The 25,573-nt window shown below is 44.0% G+C and overlaps 1 protein-coding gene across 5 annotated transcripts in view; it reads right to left on the bottom strand.

Annotated features, from left to right (window-relative positions):
- The window catches only part of LOC110394030 (ubiquitin-conjugating enzyme E2 E1), a 45,692-nt gene extending 20,395 nt beyond the window's left edge, over nucleotides 1–25,297 (bottom strand). The window contains exons 1-6 of one of the 5 annotated variants that reach the window (XM_021387633.1): nucleotides 25,178–25,297; nucleotides 24,589–24,759; nucleotides 24,450–24,486; nucleotides 23,895–23,959; nucleotides 22,477–22,565; nucleotides 20,276–20,326 (exon numbers count right to left, since the gene is read on the bottom strand). In XM_021387633.1, coding sequence (XP_021243308.1) covers nucleotides 20,276–20,326; nucleotides 22,477–22,565; nucleotides 23,895–23,959; nucleotides 24,450–24,486; nucleotides 24,589–24,759; nucleotides 25,178–25,222 — 458 coding nt within the window. In that variant the 5' untranslated portion in view covers nucleotides 25,223–25,297. Of the gene's footprint in view, nucleotides 1–20,275; nucleotides 20,327–22,476; nucleotides 22,655–23,894; nucleotides 23,992–24,449; nucleotides 24,487–24,588; nucleotides 24,760–25,177 lie in introns of those variants that run through there. The other 4 variants (XM_021387634.1, XM_021387632.1, XM_021387630.1 and 1 more) reach the window with 4 other exon arrangements.

The following is a 25,573-nucleotide window of genomic DNA, read 5'->3' as shown; positions in this document are numbered from 1 at the left end:
CCCCTTTTAAACATAAAATAAAGCTTGGTCCAGCCATTAGCATAATAAAAGCTAACATAATCTTCTACTGAAAAGATTTTGATCATAGGTCAAATGTAAATTTTCCCACAAAACTTTGTTCTTCTATGAGTTTATCAAAGGGAATCACCAGCCTGGATGAGATCTAAAGCACACCTGTTCCACTGCCCCCATCTCTAACTGGATTCCAGTATTAAATGGGCAGAGATGAACATCTGATGTCTCCTTCCAGCTCATCTGCTTTCCCCGCATTAACTACACGCTTGTCAGTAATGAGCTGAACCTCAAAAACAAGCATCTACGGTTCCCTTCCGAAATCAGTATTATGAACAAGCTGGTAATTGTGCCTGGTTCTGCCCTCCACAGAAAAGTAGGAGTCTCTTTAAAGCTTGCTAAATTCCTGTTTCAGCAGTGTAAGATAGCATGGAATCTGTGTCTAATTTCATTCTGAAAAATAATTTTTAAATTAGGTTTATCTATCTTTTAACCTCATTTCATATACCTTTGTTCTTGTATTAGAAGACAGAGGAAAATAAGGCTCCCAGCTACTTGCTCTAGAGAATTAAAATAAGGAAAATAAATATTTGGTCTACTATGTGAAGTAAATAATAATTGTATCTTCACATGTTAACTCCTCCGGTTGTTTTTTTTCTTTTTTTTTAATAACTTCCATCTCCTCTCTAAAAGCTACCTATTTCTCTGTTATTCTTTTTGAAATAAAATGAACAGCATTACACACAATTTAATGGAGAAGGCACTAGTTTGTATGTATATAAACAAGGGATTTTTCTTATTTTTCTTTTGCACTTAACACCATGGGTATATCCTTAATGAGCACTTCACTAGTAAAGAGTAAGTTTCTTCCTTACTTTCAAAGAAGCTTGTTAGCAAAAACATTTGTAACATGTCATTCTAGAAGTCAGTACTTCTGCAGAAGTCTGGACTAGTTGAAGTTAATGGCACAATTCCCATCAAATTCAGTAGAACAAATTCATACACAATGCAGGACACAGAGAAATCTCTCTTAGGAACCTGGAAAACCCAACAGAGTCTGCAAAAGCCTAATTGCCGCAAAGCACTTAGGTTGGGGGGTTGCTTTCTCACACCTAGCCCAGTTACGCATTATGCCATTCCTTTTACTCATGTTTACTGTCAGCAAGGAGCACTTTTGAACGCACCCTCACTGCTCCTGCACCCTGTAAAGGGACAGAATGTTGCATTCTTTACGGAAGGATAAGCTCTAAAAGCTTGTCATCAATTGATGTTGCAGCTGAGCATTTTTAGATACAAGCAACAGGCTTTGCTTCTCTTGTTAATCTCACTGTAGTTTTTAGATAATTACAGAATAGCAGAATCTTACAAAGGAATGCATGCAAGCTCCGGAAAAAGAGCTGAATGCTTCTACAGGAGACATCTTAAGGTTCTTTCCTTTAAAGTCACATAATGTATTCAAGTTGCTTTCCCTAAACTCCCCAAAAGAGAATCTGAATATTTTGGCTACTGCCCAGGGATTTCAAAGTGCTGTTCCTATTACACTTCTGCTCAACTACTTTTTTCTTTTCCGATTCTACAGATGTTAAAGAAGAAAAAAGTCTTCTGCATATCAAGTAGATAGTTATCCTCCCTGGCCCCAGTGTGCAGGAACTGTATGGTATAAAGCCCTGCTGAGATTTGCAGGCATAAATGTCAACTACAATAGTCAAACCTTTTAACGTATTTATTACTTCACTCCTGATATTTTCCCGCTCCGTGGAATTAATTCCATAATTCAAAGTGCCACTTGTTAAAAAGCCAAGACATGGCAAAAAGCTTGCTACGATCATTGCTATCTTTACAGAAATACAGTGATTTCACTCCTCACAGCATACTTAAGTTTAATCAACTTTGAGGCTCTTGCTCTGTGTGGTATTATTCATAAGTCTTAGGATTCTGTTCCTCACTTTGTAGGTCATTTCCACAGGCATTCCTGTGCAACCTGATCAGAGATGGTGCACGGCGGTCATTTCTGGGGAGAGCTCCTATTGGAAAGGGACGTGGAAAAGAAGCATGGAAAAGGACAAAATATTTGAGGAGGACATCCAGCCCCAAAAATATGCAAGACAAGTATGTAAATGTGTATGTGGAAGAATGGAGCGAGAAAAACATTTGCATATGTACAAGCCAGGACTGGACAACAGAATTTCTGTTAGGCTCAGATTCAAGTACATTTTGGTCTGTAGGCAAGCCTAACTCAAAAGAACACAAGAAAGTGCACTCTTCTGATACACCTCAAGGTAAGTATGTATGGGTTTAGTATTTGAATACTCATGAGAGTGACATGCCTGCCCAATTCTACTTCAAATCCTGTTACATTCTTTGCCTCAATAATTTCCTGTGACAGTAAGTTCCATAGTCTAATTATATGTATGAAAGACATATAATACCTTCTTTTTATTACTCTTATATTTGCCACCTTTGATTTCCACAGACTATATCTTTGTTCTTATGAGAAAAGAAAAACAGATGTTTCCAATTTATTTTCTTTCGTACTAGTATTCAGTGCAGCACGAAGTTAACAGTTAAACAAATGACTTAAGTATTTCATCCTGGCAGTGCTCTCCCAGACAGAGTGAACTTGCCTGCCTACTAGTAGAATTAGAGAAAAATGAACAAGTGAAGGAAGAAAGTCCAACTTTATGAATTCTGAGCAAGAAGATTATGAGACAACATCAGAAAACAACTACGAACATTAAAAAAAAAACCCTACTCAATGCCAGTACACCTGTATTTGAAGACAAAAAACATCTACAAACCCTAACCAAATGAAATATAGCACGTGTTGCCGTAGATGCTGATGCAGACGTAGCTGCTAGTGAAGGAGAGGGACAATAAAAAAGAAAGAGAACCCATCACATCACCCAAACCTCTGGTATCACATATATTCAATTCAGCATGCTATTTTAAGTTGTAGTTGTAGAAGCCATTTCAGTAAACAGTTCCAACTTGCTTTGTGAGCATAAGCAAATTCTCAGATGTCATCATCAGTGTCACAGATGAATGGTTGAAAAAGGATTGATGCCACAGTTCTGCAAAGACATTTCTAGAAATTTTGTTGAAAGAGAGCACCTCTGTATTTGCATATAACTGCAATTATCAGGCTGAAAACTGAACCACAGTACTACAGACTGATGACACTGGTTATGATTTCGGTCGAAACCCTGCTCGATTTAGTTACTACAAGACAGAAAAGGACAATTCAGAGAAACTATAGGGCTCTCCATTACCTAGGCTATAGGAATGTTCCCTAAATACAAAGGTTACGTATCTTCAAACCCAATGCCAGTCAGCAGCAAGGCCGCCAAAGCCTAATTCCAACTTCCCTTACTCTCCAGCAACAGAGATACTGCTGCAGCTAGCTGCATTAAAACCAGCATCAGATCACTCATGCAAAATCACAGAACACAGGGAAAAAACTGGCTTCAGAAATCTGGCAGTTTCTACAGGAAATCCTGCCCACCTGTCAAGTATCATTCATGCATGCTCTATGCATATTTGCATTATTTTGTCTGAAACCTCTTCAGCTAGGTACTGAAAACCACATGGTAGTAAATTAGAAGGACAAACAGAAAACCAGGATACACCACCACCAAGATCACAGTCCTTTTGTGTCACACTACTGAAATGAGGGTGACAAACTCTTCATTTTGAATAATTTTGTTGTTCTTATGCTTAGGGAAATGATAAAAACAACATAACTGTTGACATCACAATGCCTCATTTCACAGTATCATGGGATCCCTGATCTTTGCACCAGCATCATTAATACACATTTGTTACACGTCAGAAGGCATTACCTATATGTAACCAGCTTTCAAGACTTGAAAACAAATTTCTCAAACAGAGGAACTCTTGTTGACAGTACACGTCATTTGGATCAGATTTTTTTTCTTTTTTTTTTTTTTAAAGGCATATTTTAACAATGAAAGAATTCATGAAATGAAGTGACCTTACACAGCTCAAGTGTTCACTTTTCCAAGCCAAAACCCTGTGAAGACAGAGGGAAAGCCACCAGTCTGCTCTGATTAGCCCAGGGCACAAGAGGACAACTAGTTTTTACTTGCTGGCAGAAGTGGATGGAAAAAGGAAATCCGGGTGGTGAAATACAAAATGAAGCATTTTAATCAAGTGTGATGACATTCAGATTGAGTTTTCAAGAAGTGCTGTACACCTTCAAACAAACTTGAGTGGTAAAGATAGTTCTTGTCACACACACTCAATATTTTACATATAAATCAGAGTGTATACGTCTGCCTGTGTAAATAAACATGCAACTGTTAAACACACACACACACAGAGTCTATAGTCTCTGTAGGTACACTAGCTCAGTTCAGTGGCAATTAAAATAACTAGCTACTGTTGCAGTAATGACATGGTAAAACTACAGATCATTTAGAACTGATAAAAGAGAATGAGCTCAGTTTAGCCCCTTTGCTCAGATATTTGTGAGTCCACACATGCTCTTATACTGCCTTCCATAATGGCAAATCTAGAATTTCATCATCACTTCAGCAAATTACGAGTGCTGCAAAATGATGCAGCACTCATCACAGCTAACACCTTTTGCTCTCAGTCATGACGACAAATTTGGCCTTGCCATTTGCACCACTGGGACTAACGGTGGCAAGTCAGCATTATCCAGGGTCTGATCTTACAATCCTTTTCCATATAACTATTTCTGTGCATGTGGAAGAAATGGAATGATGGGAAAGGTGAACAGAAAATAGCCCCTTACTTCCTCAGAAATACAACTGCTTTCCGGCAAGTGAACTTGAAAGGAGTGTTCGCAAACCCCGTGCACACTCTGAACACATCACCAGCAAGAAGGGGATCAGATGCAGCACCATGCCCTTAGAGCTGTTGAACAGGTAATATCTAAAGGCTTCAAAATCTGTAAGTTACTAAACATTACCTCAAAATCTACTAAAATGAAATGAAATGGTGGGCAAAATAAAACTGAGCTAAAACCTACTTCATTTATTTCAAAGATGAAGTCTGGCACCTACAATATACTCCCATTTTTCTTGAACAATTCAGCTACTGCAGAACACATACTGAGGTAGAACAAAGCACTATTTTAGAGCCTTCGCTACTGTAAAGGATTTATCTTTAGACGCTGACAAAATCCAAACACACATTCCATCTACTGAGCATCTTTTCATCTTTACAGTTTGTTTTTGTTCTTTAAACCCAAGTAGAACACGCTCCCAATACTTATGTGTGCCTTCCCAGCACACATGCTGGAAGGCAACCAAGCTCACACATGTTTCTGGGTACTGGGAAGTGGGATCTAAGCTATGCAAGCTCCTGTTAAAGCAGAAGAACAGCCTCAACTAAGGAAATCTAACTATTAAAATGTCTTGGCAGTTGTGACCAATGTGGATGAAGAGCTGTAAGAGAGGCTGCCCAGTGGCTGTTTTGCTGTTTTTAAACACTTTTCCCACTAGAGCTAAGAATGATCAAGAGACTCATCATCTCTACAAGCACTCCTACTGTAAACAGCTAAAGCTGAAAGTCAGATGCATTTCATGATTTTACTCCTGAGACATGCAGTTCTGTTACTAGTATCAAAAGAGGTAAGAAAAAGTAAAAAAAAAATACCGTAATTTAAGTCCTTGTTATCTTCAGTACTACTTGTAAAGAAGAATTTGAATATAAACTACCTTGTGTAATCCAGTGAGGGTGCTAAGGATGCACGCAGGACCGAACCCCTACAGGCACGCAAGCATTAGAAAAAAACAGTTCAACACACTTTCTCTCTTCTAGATCAGTGTCCTACTGCACATGCATTTATCTTTTTCCTTCCTTTATTTGCTAGGTGCTCACTTGGTCTACAATTATTTAAACTTCCTACAAATCAGAGGACTGTTAACAGGCTAATGCACAGGAGACAAAAAAAAAAAAAAAAATCCCTGCCCTCACCCTTGCCTCCTCAAACCACAGCACAGCTTGCCCTTGCTTTTCTTACACCGTGAAACAGGATAATAAAAAGGAATACGGGAGCAACGTGAATTTGAGCATGGCATTATTACTATTATTTTTAAACAAATAGCCTATATGTTTGCTTTTCATTAGCTCCCCACGGTGGCAAAACTACAAATGTAAAAGTTAGAGACATAAAGGGAGAAAATGAAGTAGCCAATAGCAAAGACTTCAAAAACATAATCCCACGGTTTGTTTTACAGCTGCTTTACATAACAATAAGAGTGTAACATACCATGGGTTTTCTGGCAGCATGTACACAGACAGCATCACACGGCAATAACAAGAGTAAGCACAAATGATCTCTTTGGAACAATTAAGCAATTTTAGAAGCACCACTATGTCCAAGAGCTAATGGGTCCAAAGAGATATAAAGGTCAAAACTGAGTTTCTCTTTACTGACCAGCAATCTCATACATTCACTCTTCCAAAGGGTTATAACTGCATAATCATATTTATAATCCCTATCAGAGAATAACCCTATATAAAAAACAGCACATTAAACAAAAAGAGGTCTTTCCTCCAGAAGCCCAAAGCAAGGTGCATTCTTCCATCCAGCCACCTCAGCATAATAAATAAAGGAAGAAAAAAGATGCTTACTCTACTAGCATATAAACAGCTGAGAAAAATAAAATCACTGGATATACGCAGAACCATAAGGTACTCGAGGAGCTCAGTAGAGTTTGACACTTCTAAAGAAAGAATGAGTAAATAAAACATAAGTTAAAACCCACAACTCTCCTAGTGACCTTGAACTCTATTAACATGAACACAGACACACAGAAACACTTGTTTCTGCACACAGTTCATTAACTAGCTTCAACAAGGACTGAAATTTACCCCTTGACCTAGCGTGCCATTAGGACATGACACATTCTCTTCTAGGAAAGCCAATCTAGCCAAACATCACAGATTCGCTACTATTTTAAGATTCAGAAAATGAGATTGTCCCACTGAACGTAAAATGTTTGCTAAAGCAGCAAACAGATGACTTTCCAAAGGTGGCATTTAGTGTGTAAGTAAAAATACAGACCAAAGGATATCGCGCTTGCGTGGTGTACAATTGTGCACTTGGTAAATGCTTGCACAAGCTCACCTACTGCACATTTTAAATGTCCTCACAACCCCAAAGTGAAGTTTAGATGCATCCTCTTGACTAGAAACCTTTTAAGATAATAAAATACACTTCCCCAATGACCAAAGAGTAGATGACAAATGTCAGTTCCTACGTGTACCTTGCTTTCAAATTGCCAATTTGGATAACTCTAAGTAATTTAAAAACACTTTCTTCTTTCCCTTTCATCAAGCTTCATGTTATTCATGATCTGAATGCTTAATTGAAAAAAACCTATATATACATTCTGTAGTTCAGATGATCACTGCCACTTCATTTGCAAGTAAATTAATAACACAAGAAGTGTACTGTCAATTTATTTTTTATTCCTCATACACATTTTACTTCTGTCAACAGGAGAACCTTCCCTGTGGAGCTGTGGAGTTGGACAAAGGCAACAGCTTTCTGCCGAAGGATCAGTGTGATCACCAGAAGAGAGAATGGTCCAGAACTCACTCAGTTCAGCAGGGCTGAGAGGCAGGAAGCCACCAGCACAGCTCCATACAAGCCTGGGATGGTTTGCAGAATGAGCGGCAGCTCCATGGGCCAGAACAGTCACATAGCTCTCTTTTGTAGAGCATTATGCCATTCCAGTGACTTGGTGCCTGCTAGATTGCAATGAAGAAACAGAAGACGAGTGCAGAGAGAGCTGCCAATGGGTGCAAGGGACTGGCAGGTTTACTGCTTGAAAGGGATGTGACAAAATACAGTTTTTTCCCATTGCTCTCTGCTCCTGAAAGCCACATCTAGCCCCACCCCGTAATTTCAGTCTTTCTTAGTGCGTCATAGTTTAGCTGTCAGCTCGAGCTCTGCTCTTCCCCCTCGCCACCCCATTCATTCTAAATCAGTAAAGTCTGCTTCAAATGGAATAGACTTCACTAAGTACAGACAATTCTCCTTCCCAGATCCAGGCCCTAGTCAGCACACCTTCCTTATTTCTCCTGAAGCCAAGCTGTGAACCACTAACAAATCCCATCCAGCTGTCAGCCGGCCATGAGAGAGACCAAAGCATGTCCCCACTTACCCTCAGCTGTTGGGAACATTGCATGCAATGTTCCCAACACTCAGCCTTTCACTCCACTTCTACAGCCTGTACCTGGATCACGACAGCTTACTTCATCCCCACTGCAAAGCGTTACCATACAAAGGCTCCTCTAACCAAACCCTACTCTTCAGATTTCCCTGGCAAAATCCAGTACTCGTTATTAAAGATGCCCTAAATTGCTATGTTTATGGCACTTACCACTGCAATGAAACACGTACCTGACAAATCTCAATGCTAAATTATTTGTCTGAACTTTACATCTTCTCATAAAGAAGATTCTGCTATGAAAAGCAAAGCAAAAGTCATTGTAAAGCAATGCAGAAAACACAGCTTGCACCATCTGCGGGCTAGAAAATTTGCATTTGCTGTGGAAAAAAAAAAAAAGCTGTCTACAAGACATACCTGATACATTACAAAACCTCAAATGTAACAGTATTTATAGTCATTAGGAGTTTAGTACACACACTGAATACTAAGTACTTTGTACTGGAATGTCTCAGCGCATGTAATAGCTCTGCAATATAACTAATATTTCCCCAACAAATAGTTACAGTCTTTCTAGTTGCTGAGGTTGAAGGTGAAGTAGGAGCACACAGACAGCAAAGAGATTAGCTGTTGGACACTGTCATTATTTCAGCTACTGTCAAGGAAAAAAAAATAAAACCCAAATCAAAACAGCACTAATACATCTCAAAACACATTATCCTACTACAATGTAATAGTATCACAAAGTAACAGCTGTGATAACCTTGATGTGCATAAAACCGGAAAATAACCAAATCACATATCCAAGATAATATAATAGCTGCTGAATAAAGCAACTCTCTTATTTACCTCAGTCAGATAAGAAGGAAAAAAAAGAAAAAAAAAGCGATGCTGCAACATAAGCAGAACTTAATTTGGGGGGGAAGGAGGAATATGGAGACATACACAAACGCAAGGACTGGAGCTATTTTATTATTAAAGAACATTTAAATATAGCTAGAAATTTACATACCACTTTGCAAACACTGACAAAAATAAAAGAAGTCCTTTGACCTGAAAATTTTACAGTCCAAATTCAGCAAGACAAACGCATGAAGGTTAACCCTTCACAAAAGCAAAGAAAAGCGTTTAAAAGGCAAAGTGTAAAAAGAAGGGAGACAGGAACTTTTCCACAAAGGGCAGAAGTTAAACATTTTATGTGGCCAAAAGCGGTATCAATCAGACTAAGGAAACAGAAAAGAGACTAACGTTAGTGGACTGGAATGAGGGACAAAGAGGTTTGGGAAGGAGGACAGGAGAACAGAAACTTGAGTTTTCTGTGGGTACTCCATGTAGAAAGTACAAAAGTGGTCATCTAAATCAGCATCCTATTCCAGAGAGTGATAAAAGCTTGGAGTAAGTGATTGTGGCCACTGCCTCCAGCCCACACCGCCCTTGTACTCCCAGAGCACCCACAGCCACTGCGTTAGGGATGCTGAAGGGTACATCCCTTACTCTTTTCTTTAGGTCTGGCTACAAACCTGCTGGCCATGAGTTTGTTCAGTCTGGTTCTGAGTGTGCTGATGCCATCTGCCCCCACAACCTCCTGCAGCAACGGATTCTGTAACTCCACTCTCCGCTGCGTAGAAGGCCTTTATCTGTTTTGAAATGACCTCTTAACAGTTTCAGTGAACATCCCTGTTTCTAGCATTACAGGATTCTGTGAATAGCTGTTCTTGTCATGCTTCTCTACCAATTGGTACAAAAGCAGGGTGTGCTCCTTTGGGAGACGCAGGGGGCCTTTTCTACCCCTCTTTGCTTGCTTGCTTGTTTCTCTTCTCCTTCTGCCCCTCTCCGTGAATTACCACTTCTGTCTTTCTCTCCTTCTGCTCCTTTTTAGCCACCACTCCCCTAATTTTCCTCTCTCCCACTTACTGGTTGTTTTCTCACATCTCACGCATGCTCTTAATAATGCACTTCTAAAGATATAGGTGGTCAATCCATGGCTCAAGAACTGCATGCAGCTCATGTAGCAGTCAGAGGAGGCCTGCAAAGATACACCCGAGCAGCTGTTTCAGGCACTGTATTCTCCCAGGTACAGTAGATTGCACCTCCTTGATTTGCAGAGCATCATTAGCAGTGTAAGATTGTATAAATACATTGACTTTATTGATATATGAACATTGTACCTCCTGAGTAGGGCTGTAACACAAGCAGCACAGCAGAAACTATTGCTGTAGCTTATACGCTTGCCTGCCTTTAAAAGTCACTGATTCTCAAGAAGAGGCTGACCCACGGATGGCCCTCCCCACTCAGTGAAGGAGGATGCCCCGTCTCTTCTGCTCTGCATAGAAAGCATTAACAAAGCAGAACTAAATCACCAGAATACAAAAAGACACGGTCTTTCTACAGTTCCATCTTTGCCACAACTTTTTCCTTCAGCAAGCAGTGCAAAATTGCCTCAGCCATCCTGATGGGCTGCCTCTCACACAGACCATTAAGGTCTTCCACAATCTTGCTGTCCATAGGAACACAACATCCTTCTGCCTTGAGTAGTTTTATGTCCCTTTCCATTCCTCACCCACAATTCATTTACTCACTCAGTCTCACCAATGCCTGCAATCTGATTAACCTCATAAGGAGACGAAGGGGATAGAACAAATTGGAAAAATGCTGCTCTAAAGAAAGCATTACAGTTTCACTAGAGACTTATATCCTGGGATGTAACTAAAAGACTAGCAGATGAAGAGCAAGCCAAAGGCCTGACACTAGTTACATTCCTAGCCAGAGATTTCCTAGGTCATTTTTGCAGCTATACACATCTTCTTGCTTGGTTTCCTAGATCATGAACATGCTGCATGATTTGAAGCAGGAAGGAAAGCATAGACACAACTTTAATGCAATTGGGGACTCCATTCCGACTCATGATATTTTGAGGCTTTATTTTGCATAGCCATTTAAGCATTCTGTCTTTGCTCTCTCTCCCATAGTCTCCCAAGCGTAAGCACGCAAAAATAGTTTCATCGGAAGCCAAAACACGATGAGATTCCCAAATTAAGAATTACCCCATCAAAAACAAAATGAGACAATCGTTACTGATAAACAACTTACAAGGAGGTTAAAGAGGGCACCAGCTATAAATGCTTGCATGCATCACCTAATGCATCTCCTTTAAAAAGCTTACCAGGGCATACAGGAAACAATGTGCAAATAGGGTATTACAGCCATCAGATTGAATGATCAGAAATTTCTGATGACATGACCTTTTGTGGAATGCTACACTATTGATATAATTGCTTTAAAACTATGTTATTACAACTGTGTACATTTTAGCAATCTTTCAAAACCATCTGCAACAGTTAAGCACCACTTTAATTAAATATACTGCACTTTCTGCACCATTTGTACGCCATTTCTCAGAGCTGCTTGTACTTTGAAATAATAAGTAACACATCAAAACTTTCTGGAAGTTCTCCACTTGAAAATTCCAAATATATGGCATATCCATAACAGTGATCACTTAAATTTGCACCTTAAAATTTCAGTGAAGATGTTCAAACTACAAGTGAAAGATTTTAGACAGTTACACTGATGATAGGCTTCCATGTATAAAAACCCCTACTGCCCTGGAGCTCTGCTGTTGTCTCACAGCAATCTGTTGAAGCTCTGAGTCCATACCAGAAGTATTTTGCTTCTTTTCATCAGTTCATCTACTGTGAAAAGTCACCTACAGCTTCGGAATTAATTTGTAATGTTTGCGGGTCTTTCCACCCCTGTGTGCAGCTCTCTTTGAGATACTAGGCACTAAAAGAAAGAAAGAACAACAAAGACCTGTCTCCCGATCTCTCTTTAACAGATGCTGCAATTAGTTTCACTGGCAAAAATCTATTGCTGAAATAGAGCAGAGAGAGCATTAAATATTGGCATTCCACCTGCCACGGGAAGTACCTCTGCTCTAGCCAAAAGCATTTGCTCCTGCCTTTACAACTCTCAGTACCAGTTCAAGATTCTCTAGCTTCCAGCAAGTCCAGTTGCTCCAGGGGAAAAGGTGAGAAACCCAGTTCTCTCATCTCTTAAACAATCCTTAACACTGATACAAAGAGGGCAAAATATTAACATGCTGCTTTGGTTTATACTCACTTTTGACTCTAAGAGTTGAAGCCCTTGTAGGAATCAAGGGCTCCAATTCTGTACTGATTCACAGAAATACAGAAGCAAAGAAATATAACCAGATTCTACACCATTAATCACACAGCCTCTTTAATCCAATTACTTTGTATTTTCTCTTAAACAAATGAACTGCCAAAACTTGGCCTGGGCCCAGTTCTTGAAACAGCTCAACTTAATCTTACCTGATCTATATTTTCAGTTGTGAAATCAGAGAGGAAATGTGGGAAGACGTACTGTTTGATTTTACATCTGCTATGAGTTATAATCTGTATGCCCCGCTCTCCTTTTCTCCCCCACCTCCCACCATAGGGTGTGCACGTTAATAAAGAAAACAACACTGCATGCTGGATGTTGCAGTTAAGCAAACAGATCTGTAATATATTCTCCTGGTGATGTCAATTAGCCCCTCATACACAGAAAATATGTATTAAATGCACTGTAGTAACCACTACACTTTCCACAAATGCCTTGGAAGACCAATTGCATGCTGCTGAAATTTGCAAATTGGCAAGAGAAACAAGAAAACCCTTCTGAATTCCAAAGTGTACAGTGTTTATTTTGACAGTTTAGGTTTATTTATAGTACTTGACTATACATGTTCTCTAGTTCCTTTTGTAAAATAATGAAGTCAGTATTTAGACCTCCACTGTTAAGCCTCAGAGGGAAAAATAAGTATAAACTTATTTCACTCAAATAAATGCATAGATTGGCAAGATTTTCCTACAATGACTAAATTACATCATTAATTTACCTTAGTACTTTTAAGTACTTTCTTTTCTAGAGAAAGTGCAGCCTTTTACTTCATACGTGGTGTGCAAGAATTCACAGATATGCAGCAATCTCTTAACCCATTCACATAAAATAATATACTCTTTCTGTTTGGCACATGAAACATTTGTAGAGAGAATCACAGAACCATAGGATGACTTAGGTTGGAAGGCACCTCAGAGATCCTCTAGTAGGTCGCCACCCACCAGATTAGGTTGCCCAGGGCCCCATCCAACCCGGCTTGAACATACCCAAGGATGGGGCATCCACAGCTTCTCTGGGCAGCCTGTGCCTGTGTGCTTCACTACCCTCTGAGTAAAGAATTTCTTCCTAACATCTGACCTAAATTTCCCATCTTTTAGTTTAAAGCCTTTACCTCTTGTTCTATCTCTATCAGACCGAGTAAAAAGTTGCTCCCTTTCCTGCCTATAAGCTCCCTTCAAGTACTGGAAGGCAGCAAAGAGGTCTCCCCAGAGCCTTCTCTTCTCCAAGCTGAAGAAGCACAGCTCCCCCAGTCTTTCTTAATAGGTGAAGTGCTCCAGTCCTCTCATCATCCTCACGGCCCCCTTCTGGACTCACTTCAACAGCTCCACGTCTTTCCAGCTGAGGCCTTACGAGGGCTGAGCAGATGGGGACAATCACCTCCCTCTCCCTGCTGGCCACCTATCTTTTGACGCAGCATTGGTCAATCACATGAAATTGCAGAAGAGCACAGGCAGAAGCTGCAGAAGTCTCTCTGTGCACAAGCTCCTCAATAGCCTTAACCCACCGGAATGACTCCCAGCAAAGCAGGTTGGCTCCATCTCAGTCCCAGAACCACCTATTTGGCAGTGGGGCCAAAGCCACTGGCCTGTCAGCCTGCATCTCAGCAGCTCACCAGAACCGGAGCTCCCAGTCACTAGCAATCTGCCCTTGGTGGCATCCTCAAGTGCAAAACCGTCCACTATCGCTTCATCACTGCCCTAGGCCAGCCAGCTCTTTCTGCAGGGATAGTTTTGTCTTCATACTGAAGAGCAAAGAGATTCAAGCCCTTTTAGTGTAAATACTCCACACACAACGTTTCCCATTTATGTCTCTGAAGTGCCATGCACATATCATGAATACTTCTTAAAACAAAACCAGACGTATCACCCACTGCTATAAACAAACATATCCAATAGAAAAACCAAGGCATGCAGAGCTGGAATACAACTGAAATGAAACCAAATTAAAGACTGCATAACACAAAACATACAATTTGTCAGATAAAACATATACGAGCGTAATAAATACAGTTGCACAGTGCCCTCCAAGGGCAGCAAAGCTGAAAGTCAAATAATAAAATTAAGTGGTAGACAAGAGAGTGTGCACAGAAGGGATTTCAGCCCCCTTTGTTCCGAGCCGTGGTACGATTTCACAGTCGCTCTCAAGATTCATCGTCCTGATATTTGGCATGCAAGAGCACAGAACGCAGCTCACTTGGGAATTGCTGAGCCGCGATGTGCCAAAGAGAATCTACTCCAGAATCAGGGAGCTACCGCCACAGGATCCCAGCAGCCCTGCCTGTAAAATGCGTCTGATTTTATTTTAAAGGGAGCCAGTAAAAACAGAAACGTCTTCAGAAATGTGAATTTCTGTAATATTAGCTAATCAATCCGCAGCAAAGAAGCTGCTGCCGCGCTATTGTCTGAGCGCGTCGGGCAGAGGACTTTCCCCGCAGGAGCTGCTAGCTACGGACACTCGGAATTCACCACGTATATAAGCGGTGTTATTTTTATGGTTTGCGAGAGCCCATACACAGCTGCGGAGGACCTCTAAATTAGTTAATACACCGTTTCAGAAGGAAGAGTTATTTCTCCAGGGGCCTTGTGCCAAACAAAGGGGGGAGGGAATGGTGAACCACGGGTAGTTTGTATGACAAAAGGTATTTTTCAACTACACACAGCTCTAATTAGGAAGGTCCTTCCCATCCTAGGGCTGGGAAGCTCTCACAGAAAATGCTCCCATTTCAAAGAAACAAGGAGGGGATGCGAATGAAAATAAGGAGTGCTAAAATCCCTTTTACAAGCTGAGAATTTTCATTAAATATTATCTGCAGTTTTACTTATCTATCTATGTTGTGGTTTTATTTTTCAAGGAAGGAAAATCACCATTTGTGTCATTCTTGCTCTAAGAATGCGTGTGCGTATTAAAAACAAAACTAACCTGTCTTACTCTAATTAATACTTTTAATTGCAAAACATAAGACCACAAAGTTCTTGTTAGAATAGGTCTGTGCGCAGGAAGGTCCATTCCAAGTGTGAAAATAATTTAAAAGACAAACAATATTAGTTTAACAGTGACAATCCATCCTCAGAGCACTGTAAAAACAAACGTAATCTGAACAAATGCTAGACTTCCACAGTACATAGATGAAATATATTAATTAGAAGAGGATACTATTGAGTTCAAAGCAGCCTATACACAACACATTTTCTGCAGACTTCTCTTTGGCCAGGCAATCTTAATTCCACGTTGCAAAGTTTTGAAAAATAGGAATACTCCACCTATTATAGCACAGAGCACTTCTCCCACCATCTATACCGAGACATATATTTATTAAGTGCTGACAGTTAACTTTCACAAGACTCCTAGGGAGATCTGGTCCTTATTCTGTGAATTCACAGAAACGGGGCTGAACGAGCCAGGAAACACAACTGTATTTTATTATTATTTAAATAATGAATCTGCGATAGCATTTCTCTCCGAAGCGATGGTAAGCCTTGCAGGCAAATGTGTCCTTCAGCAAAGATTCGAAAATTATTTTTGTTTAAATAACAGCTGGTCTTGCCTATATGGACTTAAATGAGCCATGTGGAGACAAACTTGTTTCAGTTTGGGTAAGAAAGATTAAAAAGCATTAATTCTAGTTAATATCCATTTTGGTTCCTTTACACAGATGGGAAGAATAACATTAAATTACCATGCTTACATACAGTCAATACCAGACACCCAATAAAGCACAAACTCAAAGCCCTGCTCGCAGCACAACCGACGCACGCAGTTCCAGCAGAACAGCTCAGCTGCATGTTAGGCTGAAACAAAGGAGATTTACATCCATTTCTCCACTTTGCCACAGACTTCCTGCATGACCTTCGAAGAGTCACTCAGTTTTTGTGAGCTGCATCTCCCTGTCTGTAAAATGGGGAAAATCATTTGTTTCATAACCTTGCAGCCACTGGCAGATTTACTTTCAGGAGATGCTTAGATATGGAGGTCAAATAGATGACATAAAGAGTATAAACAGTATTTAAGCTTTAATTAACTTCTGTTAAAGCTTTGGAAACCTCACCACAGTGACAGAACCAAAGCTCTGGCACAGCGCTTGCAAGTGTTGTCTACACACAAAGAAGGCCTGCCTACCCAGCGAGATGAAAATGCATTCTGACACCTGCAGACAGTTGTCAGAGCAGACTTCCATGACCCAACGCAAAGATACACCATACTGCTATCCCCAGTGTACTCATCAGACCAGAAGTCTAGTGACACCAAATACCTGAACAACAATACCTACTGTTCTAAACCAACAGCTGCAACTTTCTGACATCATACAAAATAGGAGATGAAATCACCAGGTACCATCTCAAAACATTTAAAACACCTTAAGTCCAGGCAGTTATTCTCCAATCCACCTAAACCACTGACCACTTTTGGATTTGACAGCCACATTTAACTTTCCTAACTTAAAACTAGTGTCAGAAGTCAAATCATTTTGCAGACAACAGAAAATTAAGGATCTCTATGATGCTAGCCTACTGAAAGCATAATAAAAAAGAAGCAAGAAGTACTCAGCCGAACGCTACACACACACTACACTCGGACACTGATGAGAAAAGCACTGCCACCACCAGAATCCACAAAACTGTGAAGAGTATTAAATAAGTCTTTTAAGAAAATATTGTCAAGTTTGAAATCTATTTGTTAAAGCAGGCCAAACATGTACTGCATTCCCATAGGCATATACTGTTCCTGAAAAAGGAACTGTAGCAGGCTGCTTAAAACCAAAATCACAACGTGGGGAGGGGGGCTGGAGGGGCAATTGGGTTACCAGAGATGATGAAGCAGCCAAAAGATGGACCAGCACCTGGTAAGTCTTTGGGGGACAGAGGCAAGCTATGGCGACCAGAAGCAAGGAAACTATTGAGGGGAGAGGAAGTTCTGGGATAAACTTCCCCTCATATTACCCACATATGTATGAAACCCACACAGCTGCTCAATCACAGGGTGTTGAGTGTGTTGGTATTTTGCTTCTTTTTTTTTTTTTTTTTTTTTTAAATAGTTGATTTGTGGGTTACACACTTGAAAATTTGGTCACTGCAAGCTACAAAACTAAAAATGAAACTCATTTGTTTTTAAGCCATTTTGTTTGAAATATCAAATGGTTTTCATTATTCGTAATTGCATCTTATATGTGGTGTTTTATAAGAAGAAAAATAAAACGGTTCTTACTAAGAATCATTTACAACCTAAAGATTTTTCTTTCAATATGCGGAGCTGCTGTGGGACGCGTTAAATATCTTGAACTCCCATTACTGCAATAAGACTGCAAGAAGAACAGCACTTTGCAATGAAGCCAAAAATTAAAGCACTGCCAACCACGAACTGCTGTCAAACACAGGGCACTGTGTAGAACAGGGAGAAAATGGAAAGAAAGGGGTGTAAGGCCAAGTGTCCAGTCAAAAAAAAGTACGTTTCCAAAATAACACAGGATGCAGTTTCAGGTCCACTTTTTAAAATGTGACTTCTGAGACTTTGGCAGCCCCAAAGTGACACCTGAAAATATGTGCGGAGGCAAAGGCAGCAGAGGGGTGAGGAGCTTGAGGGCAAAAGGAAGGTGAGGATGGGCGAAGGAATGAAGATGGAAACTGAAACTAAGTTCCAAAACCATGTATTTAATACCTTGCTCACAGCATGCCAGTAACACTCATAGGATAAAAAAATAAAGGAAAGCAGTGACACTGCTAGCAGGCTTCCCCAGAGGAAGTTCTGGCAGCCTTAAGCATCATGCAGCAACATAGTTCTCTCACTTGCTTGATATCCTCACCCTCACAAACTATTTCTTTTTCCACAAAGCTGAGCTTTCCCCATGACTGTGATAGCTGAAACTCACCCCACTGTTGTGGCAATCAGCACCTGCCTACCCTTTCACCAAACAGCTGCTACAAAAGCAAACTCCCTGTGCTTGAGCATGCCATCTGAACCTCATTAGCCGTAAGCAGAGCTCTGCTTCACTTTTGGCACTCTCTTTATTGAGGTAGGAAGGCTTCCACCCCAAGTTGAGCAATACCAAAACTCCTTTGGTCACACGCAAGCCAAAACCTCTCCATTCATGTTTTCCTACCAACCAACACACTAAGAGACAGCAACAATTACACCAGTTTCATGTATTGTTTGTAAGAGTTGCCATCTCTCACTGTCACTCATTTGCAGGTTGGAAGGAATGCACAATACTTACATTACGGGCGAGAATTAATCATCACTAACTGCACTATGAACTAATTAGCTACTAGAAATATTTATAAAGGTTGAAACAACACAAACTTACTACGCAGGCCTTGAAGTGCATTATCCACAGTTGTCTCTGTAATTAAAAAATTCACAGCCATATTCTATTTTGACAGATAGTCTGCTAGCTCATCTTTACCTGCAAATGGTGCCAATTGAAACAGGAACAAATTAGGGATCTAACATTATTTACACAAACCTTCAGGTGAAGCCTGCAATCTGACATACTCATATGTTATCACAACTTTTGGATAGATTCAGACTGCAGTCCTGGCCCCTCAATCATCCAGACTCAGTTATATGCAGAGCAAGCCAGGCTTTCTGAGACACGCTTCTGGGTTTTTTTTTCCCCACAAAAAAAATCAGGATATGGTGGGAGGAGGAGGGGGAAGCATGTGGACTTCATCTTGACACTGAGTCAGGATGCAGACGGGCCAGACACTTCCAAACCAGCAGCTGGAGCTCTGGTAATACGCAGGTAGTCATTAATGTCAACAAAACAATACTGACCTCTGAAATCTCTAGCTATGACATCAGTTATCTTCCAAGCGGTATGAAAATCTTAGTATCAGCCTTGACTTCTACTGTACTCACGTGCATGCCTCAACCTAACCCTTCTGTCACTATGTGCCTGACTAACTAGTGGCTCTGGACCACTAGGCTAACCCATGTGCCAGTGCTGCCCTGCAGACCAACAGTAGCAAAAAGCTTCAATAAAACTGTTCACGTGCATTTGCTGGTGACACCTCAGTACCAAAGAGACCAACTTAAACAGTTGTTTATAAACAGAATTTTCTCTGACTGCTGCTATTACCAACATTAAAAGGCCTCAAACCTAGTTCAGGCACAGCAAGAAAATAGGAACAGAGTTGAGCTTTGGCAACAAACCAGATTGAAAGCAACTTTCCTCTTGAATGAACAAGCACAACCAAAGATATTACACTACAACTGCCTCCTCCCCAAATGCAAAGAAGCTCGGGCCACCAAGCAGTGAACTGAATCAACCTGCTAGATGCTTTAAACAAAAGGAGCGAGTTCCTAAAACTTACTTAAAAACAAGCTGCTCCAAAAAGGGCAACTGAACAGCCCTGCTTGTTATTTCATTGCCCAATGCACGTGCTTCTGTAGGACACTCACTGAGTGATGAATTCACACTTATCTTCCACTGTAAGATACTGTTTAGATCAGAGCTCTGAACTAAAAAGCTCAGAGCATTTTGCTATTCTCTGCTTCCTTGGCAGGACTCTTATTTATATAAGATTAGAGCAGCCAGGCATTAGATTTATAAACCAGAAAAAAAAAAAAAACCAACAAAAAAACAAGGAGAGTTTCACACTCTTCTTCATAGGCTAGTTTCAGAAACAGACACAAAGCAGTATGACAGATACAAATGCAATTGTTAGAAAATATCAACAAAACAATCCCCCAAACAAACAGTAAACACATATCAGCACACATATAATAATCTCTGGAGGCCCCCCCACCTGGAAACTATTTAAAGTCACCCAAGCATGCATAAAAGTACTGTCAGCCATTCAGCTGAGAAGCCATTCCTCTGCCCTCCTCAGAACCTCCGAGGACAGCTACAACAAACACAAGCATGGTTCAGCTCCTCTCCTTCCCCTGTCCTCCCCAGTGAAGGAATCAACACCAACCTGCAGTTGGGAGGTGGATCTAAGGTGATGTCAGCCAATTCCTTCTGAATCCTGTGGCAATAAAAGCAAAAAGGAACAAAGGTAAGTCACTGTGTAGGACAGCAGTTAACACTTACGACTTACAGACATAATGTCACCAGGAGTTTGCAACACTACATAAAGCAGAGGCACCTTCAGTCATAGCCTCCCACCCATCCACGCACACTAAGCAGGACAGGCACCCTATTACAGAGACAGAAAAGCAGACAGGCACTGTGAACTGAGCCCAGACAGGTGCATCGCTGTGCACTCCCACAACGATTCCAACCACAAGGGCTGTGGAAAAGGCTGTCCTCTTTACTCTGCCAGCCAGCCTGTAAGTGAGGGGGACCCTCTGTGAATGCAATGCACCAAGTGCTAGAAGGAAACTGCAGTCAAAAAGGAAATTTGTCTTGCTGGACTGAAAAAAGCAGTCATCACCAAATTGGCTCCCCTCTGCTCCCCCATCACCAACCTGAGAAAAAAAACACCAGCCCCAAGGGAGTGAGCAACTGCGCCATTCCGGAGGACGCTTAAAGGAAAGGGAATATGTATTCCCGAGGCTCCTGCACACTCCTGCAACCTTCAATTCCTCCCTTCCCTTTCCCTAACAACCATACCACATCCTCACGTCCCTCCCCTCAGAACTCCAGACGCTCCCTCCCTTCACCATGCTCAGCCAACACCCAGTGCTCCCTGCCCAGACTATTCTGGGCTCGCGCAGCACCACATTGCTTTTGCCACAAAATACCCAACCAGCTATCATCCCCTTCCCTGGAGTCCCATTACTGTCACTCAAGCTTCCCCTCCAGATCTCCCCACCCTCTCTCCTCCTTTAAACCCTGCCAGTGTCTCCTGTCTCTCTTCCACTTGTCATGCATGAGAACCACAACCTTTTCATACTTACAATCAGCAGGCTTGTAAAACTATCCTCTTTTTAAAATAGTTTAGGGCATGACATGTAAACACTACTTACTGCTATCTATGAGCTTGCCATGGAAACGTGCTGAGTGGAGATCTGGAAAAACCAAACTGCCTTAACCCCACAAAGCCACAGAGAACTTAGCTGTGATGACAGGGCATTTGCATAAAACCCCAGCCACTTTTCACACCTGAAGACATAACCTCTCTGTGCTGTTTGGCAAAGCTCTGCAGTGAGATGGTTTATTATTCTTACTGGAGCACTCTCAGTTAGCTTGAAAACTTCCATTTGTCAGCTTAACTCTCTGGAGCAGGATGATGCCGAACTTGGGTGAAACAAAATAAATAAGAAAGAGTAACAGCTTTTTTTTTTTAAAAAAAAAAAAAAAAAAAAACTGGATGGCTCCAGAGTGTGTTCTGATGAAGAAAGCTGACCATCATAGCATTTCTCCCACATATAGACATCACTTTGGAACAAAAATGATTTCATCCTCAAGAACTGCCCCCCAGAACACTGTGCCACATGCAAAACCTACTTTAGAGCAGAATGTGCATAAGTAGACCTGCGATTTATTTATTTTAGTCAACATCAAGTCATACACCAGAAATTCAATAAGTGATGAACAGACAGAAAAGCAGCAATACATACAGTGGGAAAGACTTGGAGCTACATTACACCACTTGCGCTGATTACATACACCCTTCCAATGCAGGTGGTTTAATAAAGCTCCAAATCTTCCTTTCATCAAGCAAACTCAAAACTCTTCACAAGCATTAATTAATCCTCAGAGCAGAAAAAAAAAAGCCATTATATATTCATCCCAATCCCTTCCTCTCCGTAGAGAGGAAGACTGATGCTGAAATTAAATGCTTTACCCAGGACCACAGAGCTGCCAGTAGCAGAGAAGGAATGAAGGTCCTACATAGCAATCCCACATCCCGACAGCTGATGCAAACAAGGAAAAGGGAAGAGAGTGGAAATAACTGAGGAGCAGCATGACAGCCAGGAGGAATAAGAGACGGGAAAATATTTGGGATGGAATGGAAGCAGAAGCAGGATAAGAGCCCAGAGCACAGGAAAGTTGGGCACACTCATTACACAGTGAGGCTGAAAAAGAGAGACAATGGCAGCTCAGTGTGGAAAGGCTGAACATAAGTGATGAGGAATGGGAGCAGTGAGAGAGCAGCAGAAGAATAGCAAAATAAAATGAGGAAGCAGAGAAGATGCAGCAAATCAGTGAGAAAACTGACTGCAGCCTCACCTCTTGGCACTGGTAGATAGCAGCTTAGAGTTTTTACTCATGCTGACTTTGCTTTCCTTCTTCTTAGGTGTGCTTGTCTCTTTCTCTGTCTGTTGGTTGGAGGATGAAGATGAGGAGGAGCTGGTGCTGGCCCTCGAATCGTCATCCGACATAGCGACCCCCCCACCACAACCCCAACCTGGAGAGGAGACACCACGGGGCGTGGGGAACAAACAGTGAACACAAACACACACAGAGAAAGGCAGCTGATAATCTTGCTCTGTGTTTGGTCTATACTCCCTTTAAAGGGTCCTCGTGTCTCCCTCTCCTCCTCAGGCCCTACAGTCAGGCAGGAGGAGCAGCAGCTGCCCCTGCACCATTAATGCTGAAGGAGAAAGGGACTTTTAAAGCTTCCTCTCAGGAAGCAGTGAAAGAAGGGACTGGAACAAGGACAACGCCAAGGCTCAGGGAAGCTCACAGCAATTCCTTCTATCTCCCTCAAACCCTGCGTGCAAGAGGAGCCATCAAGCACCCACCACCACTCAGCCTAGGGTGCAGGGTACAAAAATGGAGCAGCTCAGGCCTCCGTGGTGGAAGCACATGGGGGCGTGGGGAAAGGATGGGCTGGGGGGTGACCACTGCCAGCACTGCGATAGAAGTGGGGCATCACTGGCAGCAGGGTGAGACCCCAACAGAGGATCCCTGAGCAAAACTTGTGCCCGCTGGATCAAGCGCTGGGAGCACTGTGTGGCATAAAGGGACCAGACAAACAGGGGGCTAGGGGACTAGAGGACATGGCGAGGACCCAATGAGGCCCACTGCACTGCAAGACACGCTGGCAAGGGGGAAAGGGAGCAGCGGGGCTGTGCTAGGTGAGGGGAGGGGGGGGAGAGGAAAAGCAGGGCCAGGGCCTAGCGGGGTGAGGGCCCGGGGAGCAGTGTGTGGGGAGGGGGGGGGGCAGTCCTTCCTTGGGGGCACCCCGGGGCAGGACGCAGAGTGGGGGGCGCCGCGGGGCAGGGCCGGCCCAGAGGGGGGTCAGGAGCCGTCGGAAGGGAGGGGGCACCCGGCAGAGCCGGCGGACGCTGAGGGAACTGGTAGGGGGCTGCCGCGGGCCCGGGGCGAGCGGCAGCGGGCCGGGGGGGGCCGGCAGCGGGCCGCCTCCCTCCCGAGGCCACCACCCCCCGGGAAGCCCCCTGCCGGACGCCCCCGCTGCTGCCCGGGGAGAGCCGGGGGCCGGGGGGGCCGGGCGCACTCCCCCGGCGGCGGGCCCGCAGGCCGGGCAGCGAGGGGCCGGGGGGACAGCGGTACCTGACAGCCCCGGGCGCGATCCCCCTGCCCCGCTGCCTCCCGCCCCATCCCCGGGCCGCGGCCGGCCCTGCCCCTCGCCCCTGCCCCCGGGAGCGGCGGGGAGGACGGCGAGGGTTGCCCCGTCCCCGTACCTCTCCCTTTGTGTCTGGCTGCTCCTCCTCGGTGCGGCTGGGCCTGGCCACTCGTGTCTCTCTCGCTGGGAGAGAAGCGGAAGTGCTGCAACAGCAACTATTAAACAGGCAATGGCTTCCCTAGCTGCCTCCCCCACCGCCGAGCGGGGCTGGGGGGCGGCGGGGCTGGGGCGACACCCGGCGCGGCCTCACGGCGAGCGGGGCCCGGGGGGAGCCCGGGGAGCCCCGCTCCGGGCTGGGGGGGATCCCGGCAGCCGCAGCCTCCCCTCGCCGAGTGCTGGGGAAGGAAGAAAGGGGCAATCGGAGGGGACGGGAGTTCGTAATGGGGATCCTCAGGAAAGTGTGCTGCAGAGGTGCCGAGAGGGAGGGTAACCCCGGCTCCTGTCTGCGCTTCAGCGCCAAAGCCCCAAAGGGACGAGGTGGAAGCAGGTGGCTGAGGGGCAGGCTGCTTCCTTAAGGCTGAGCTGAGCGGGAGCTGTTGGGTCGGGAGGTGGGGTGGGGGTCTCTTCGCTTTCCCCCTATTCTCACAACTGTTTTAGCCCCAAAGCTTCTCACCTGCTTTGTCCCTCCAGCACCAGCACCAACTTCTCACCTGTCTCAGTTGGAATGCAGTAAGGAAAAAAAAAAAAAAAAAAAAAAGAGCCCAGCCCAAACCCCCACACATTGAGCCCCGAAGGAGCCCCGCAGCTCTCACCTGTTCCAGCCCCACCAGCAGCTGGATGTCCCCTGCCCCCCTGGTCAGCCCCGAGCCCGCAGCAGCCGCTCGCCTTCGCCCGGAGTTCAGGATTCCATTGTCCCCCACGCTGCACTCGGTGACATCATTGACACACAAAGAAGGGGCACTTCGTGATGTCATCAACGCGTGCTAGGAGAAGAAACAAAATCCTGGGCTCGGGGCTTGGCAGCCTCAGCGAGAAAAAGCCCTTTCCATTTTCCAAAGGTAAAACTACTGGGGATATTTATTTTTCTCCGACTACCCCGGCGGGAGCCCGTCTGCGGGAGCAGCACTCAGCCGGCTGGGGTGCTGTTGCATTGTGCTTCCCGGGCTCCTTACTCTTCTCCCCAAAATACTGGCGGCCGATCCCTCGCTCCTTGCCCGCCCCGGGAAGCGAAGCACCGTGGCTGTGGCAGCCAGCACCCCCAGCCAGCATCCCACGCCGCGCGTGGAGCGCGCAGCCGGCCCGGAGCCACGGCAAGCGGCCGCCCGTGGGCTGCACCCGGGGTCAATTTGGCTCAGTGCCGCCACTTTCCACTGAGCACCGAGGGATCCCGTCTCGAATTACTTGACGGCCGAAAATACAATGGCTGTCACCGCCGTGCATCATCATAATTAACAGGACTTTGTGTTTTCATCGTTGCTCCTGCTGGAGGACCGGCGGGCGCGGAGCGGGGTCACCGCGCCTCGGCAGGGCGAGGGGGCTGCACGACAAAACGGGGGGGGGGGCGAAAGGACGCCCGGCCCCGCGACAGGTCGGTCTGCAGAGCGCTGCTTCGCTGCGGCCAAGTGCGGGGTGAGGCGAGGGGCGGCCGGAGCTCCCCGAACCCAGTGCCGGGGGGGTTGCGCTGCGCCCGGCCCCGAGCGCCAAGATGGCCCCAGCGGGCAGCGCGCGGTCGCCATTGGGCGCCCTGAGGGGCGCGGCGGGCTGAGAGCCCAGCAAGGCTCCCTCCGGCCTGCCTGC

This window comes from Numida meleagris, chromosome 2 (assembly GCF_002078875.1).
Source record: "Numida meleagris isolate 19003 breed g44 Domestic line chromosome 2, NumMel1.0, whole genome shotgun sequence".
Taxonomy (NCBI): domain Eukaryota; kingdom Metazoa; phylum Chordata; class Aves; order Galliformes; family Numididae; genus Numida; species Numida meleagris.
The sequence above is the reverse complement of the archived record's forward strand: the minus strand, read 5'-3'. Positions and strand labels throughout refer to the sequence as shown.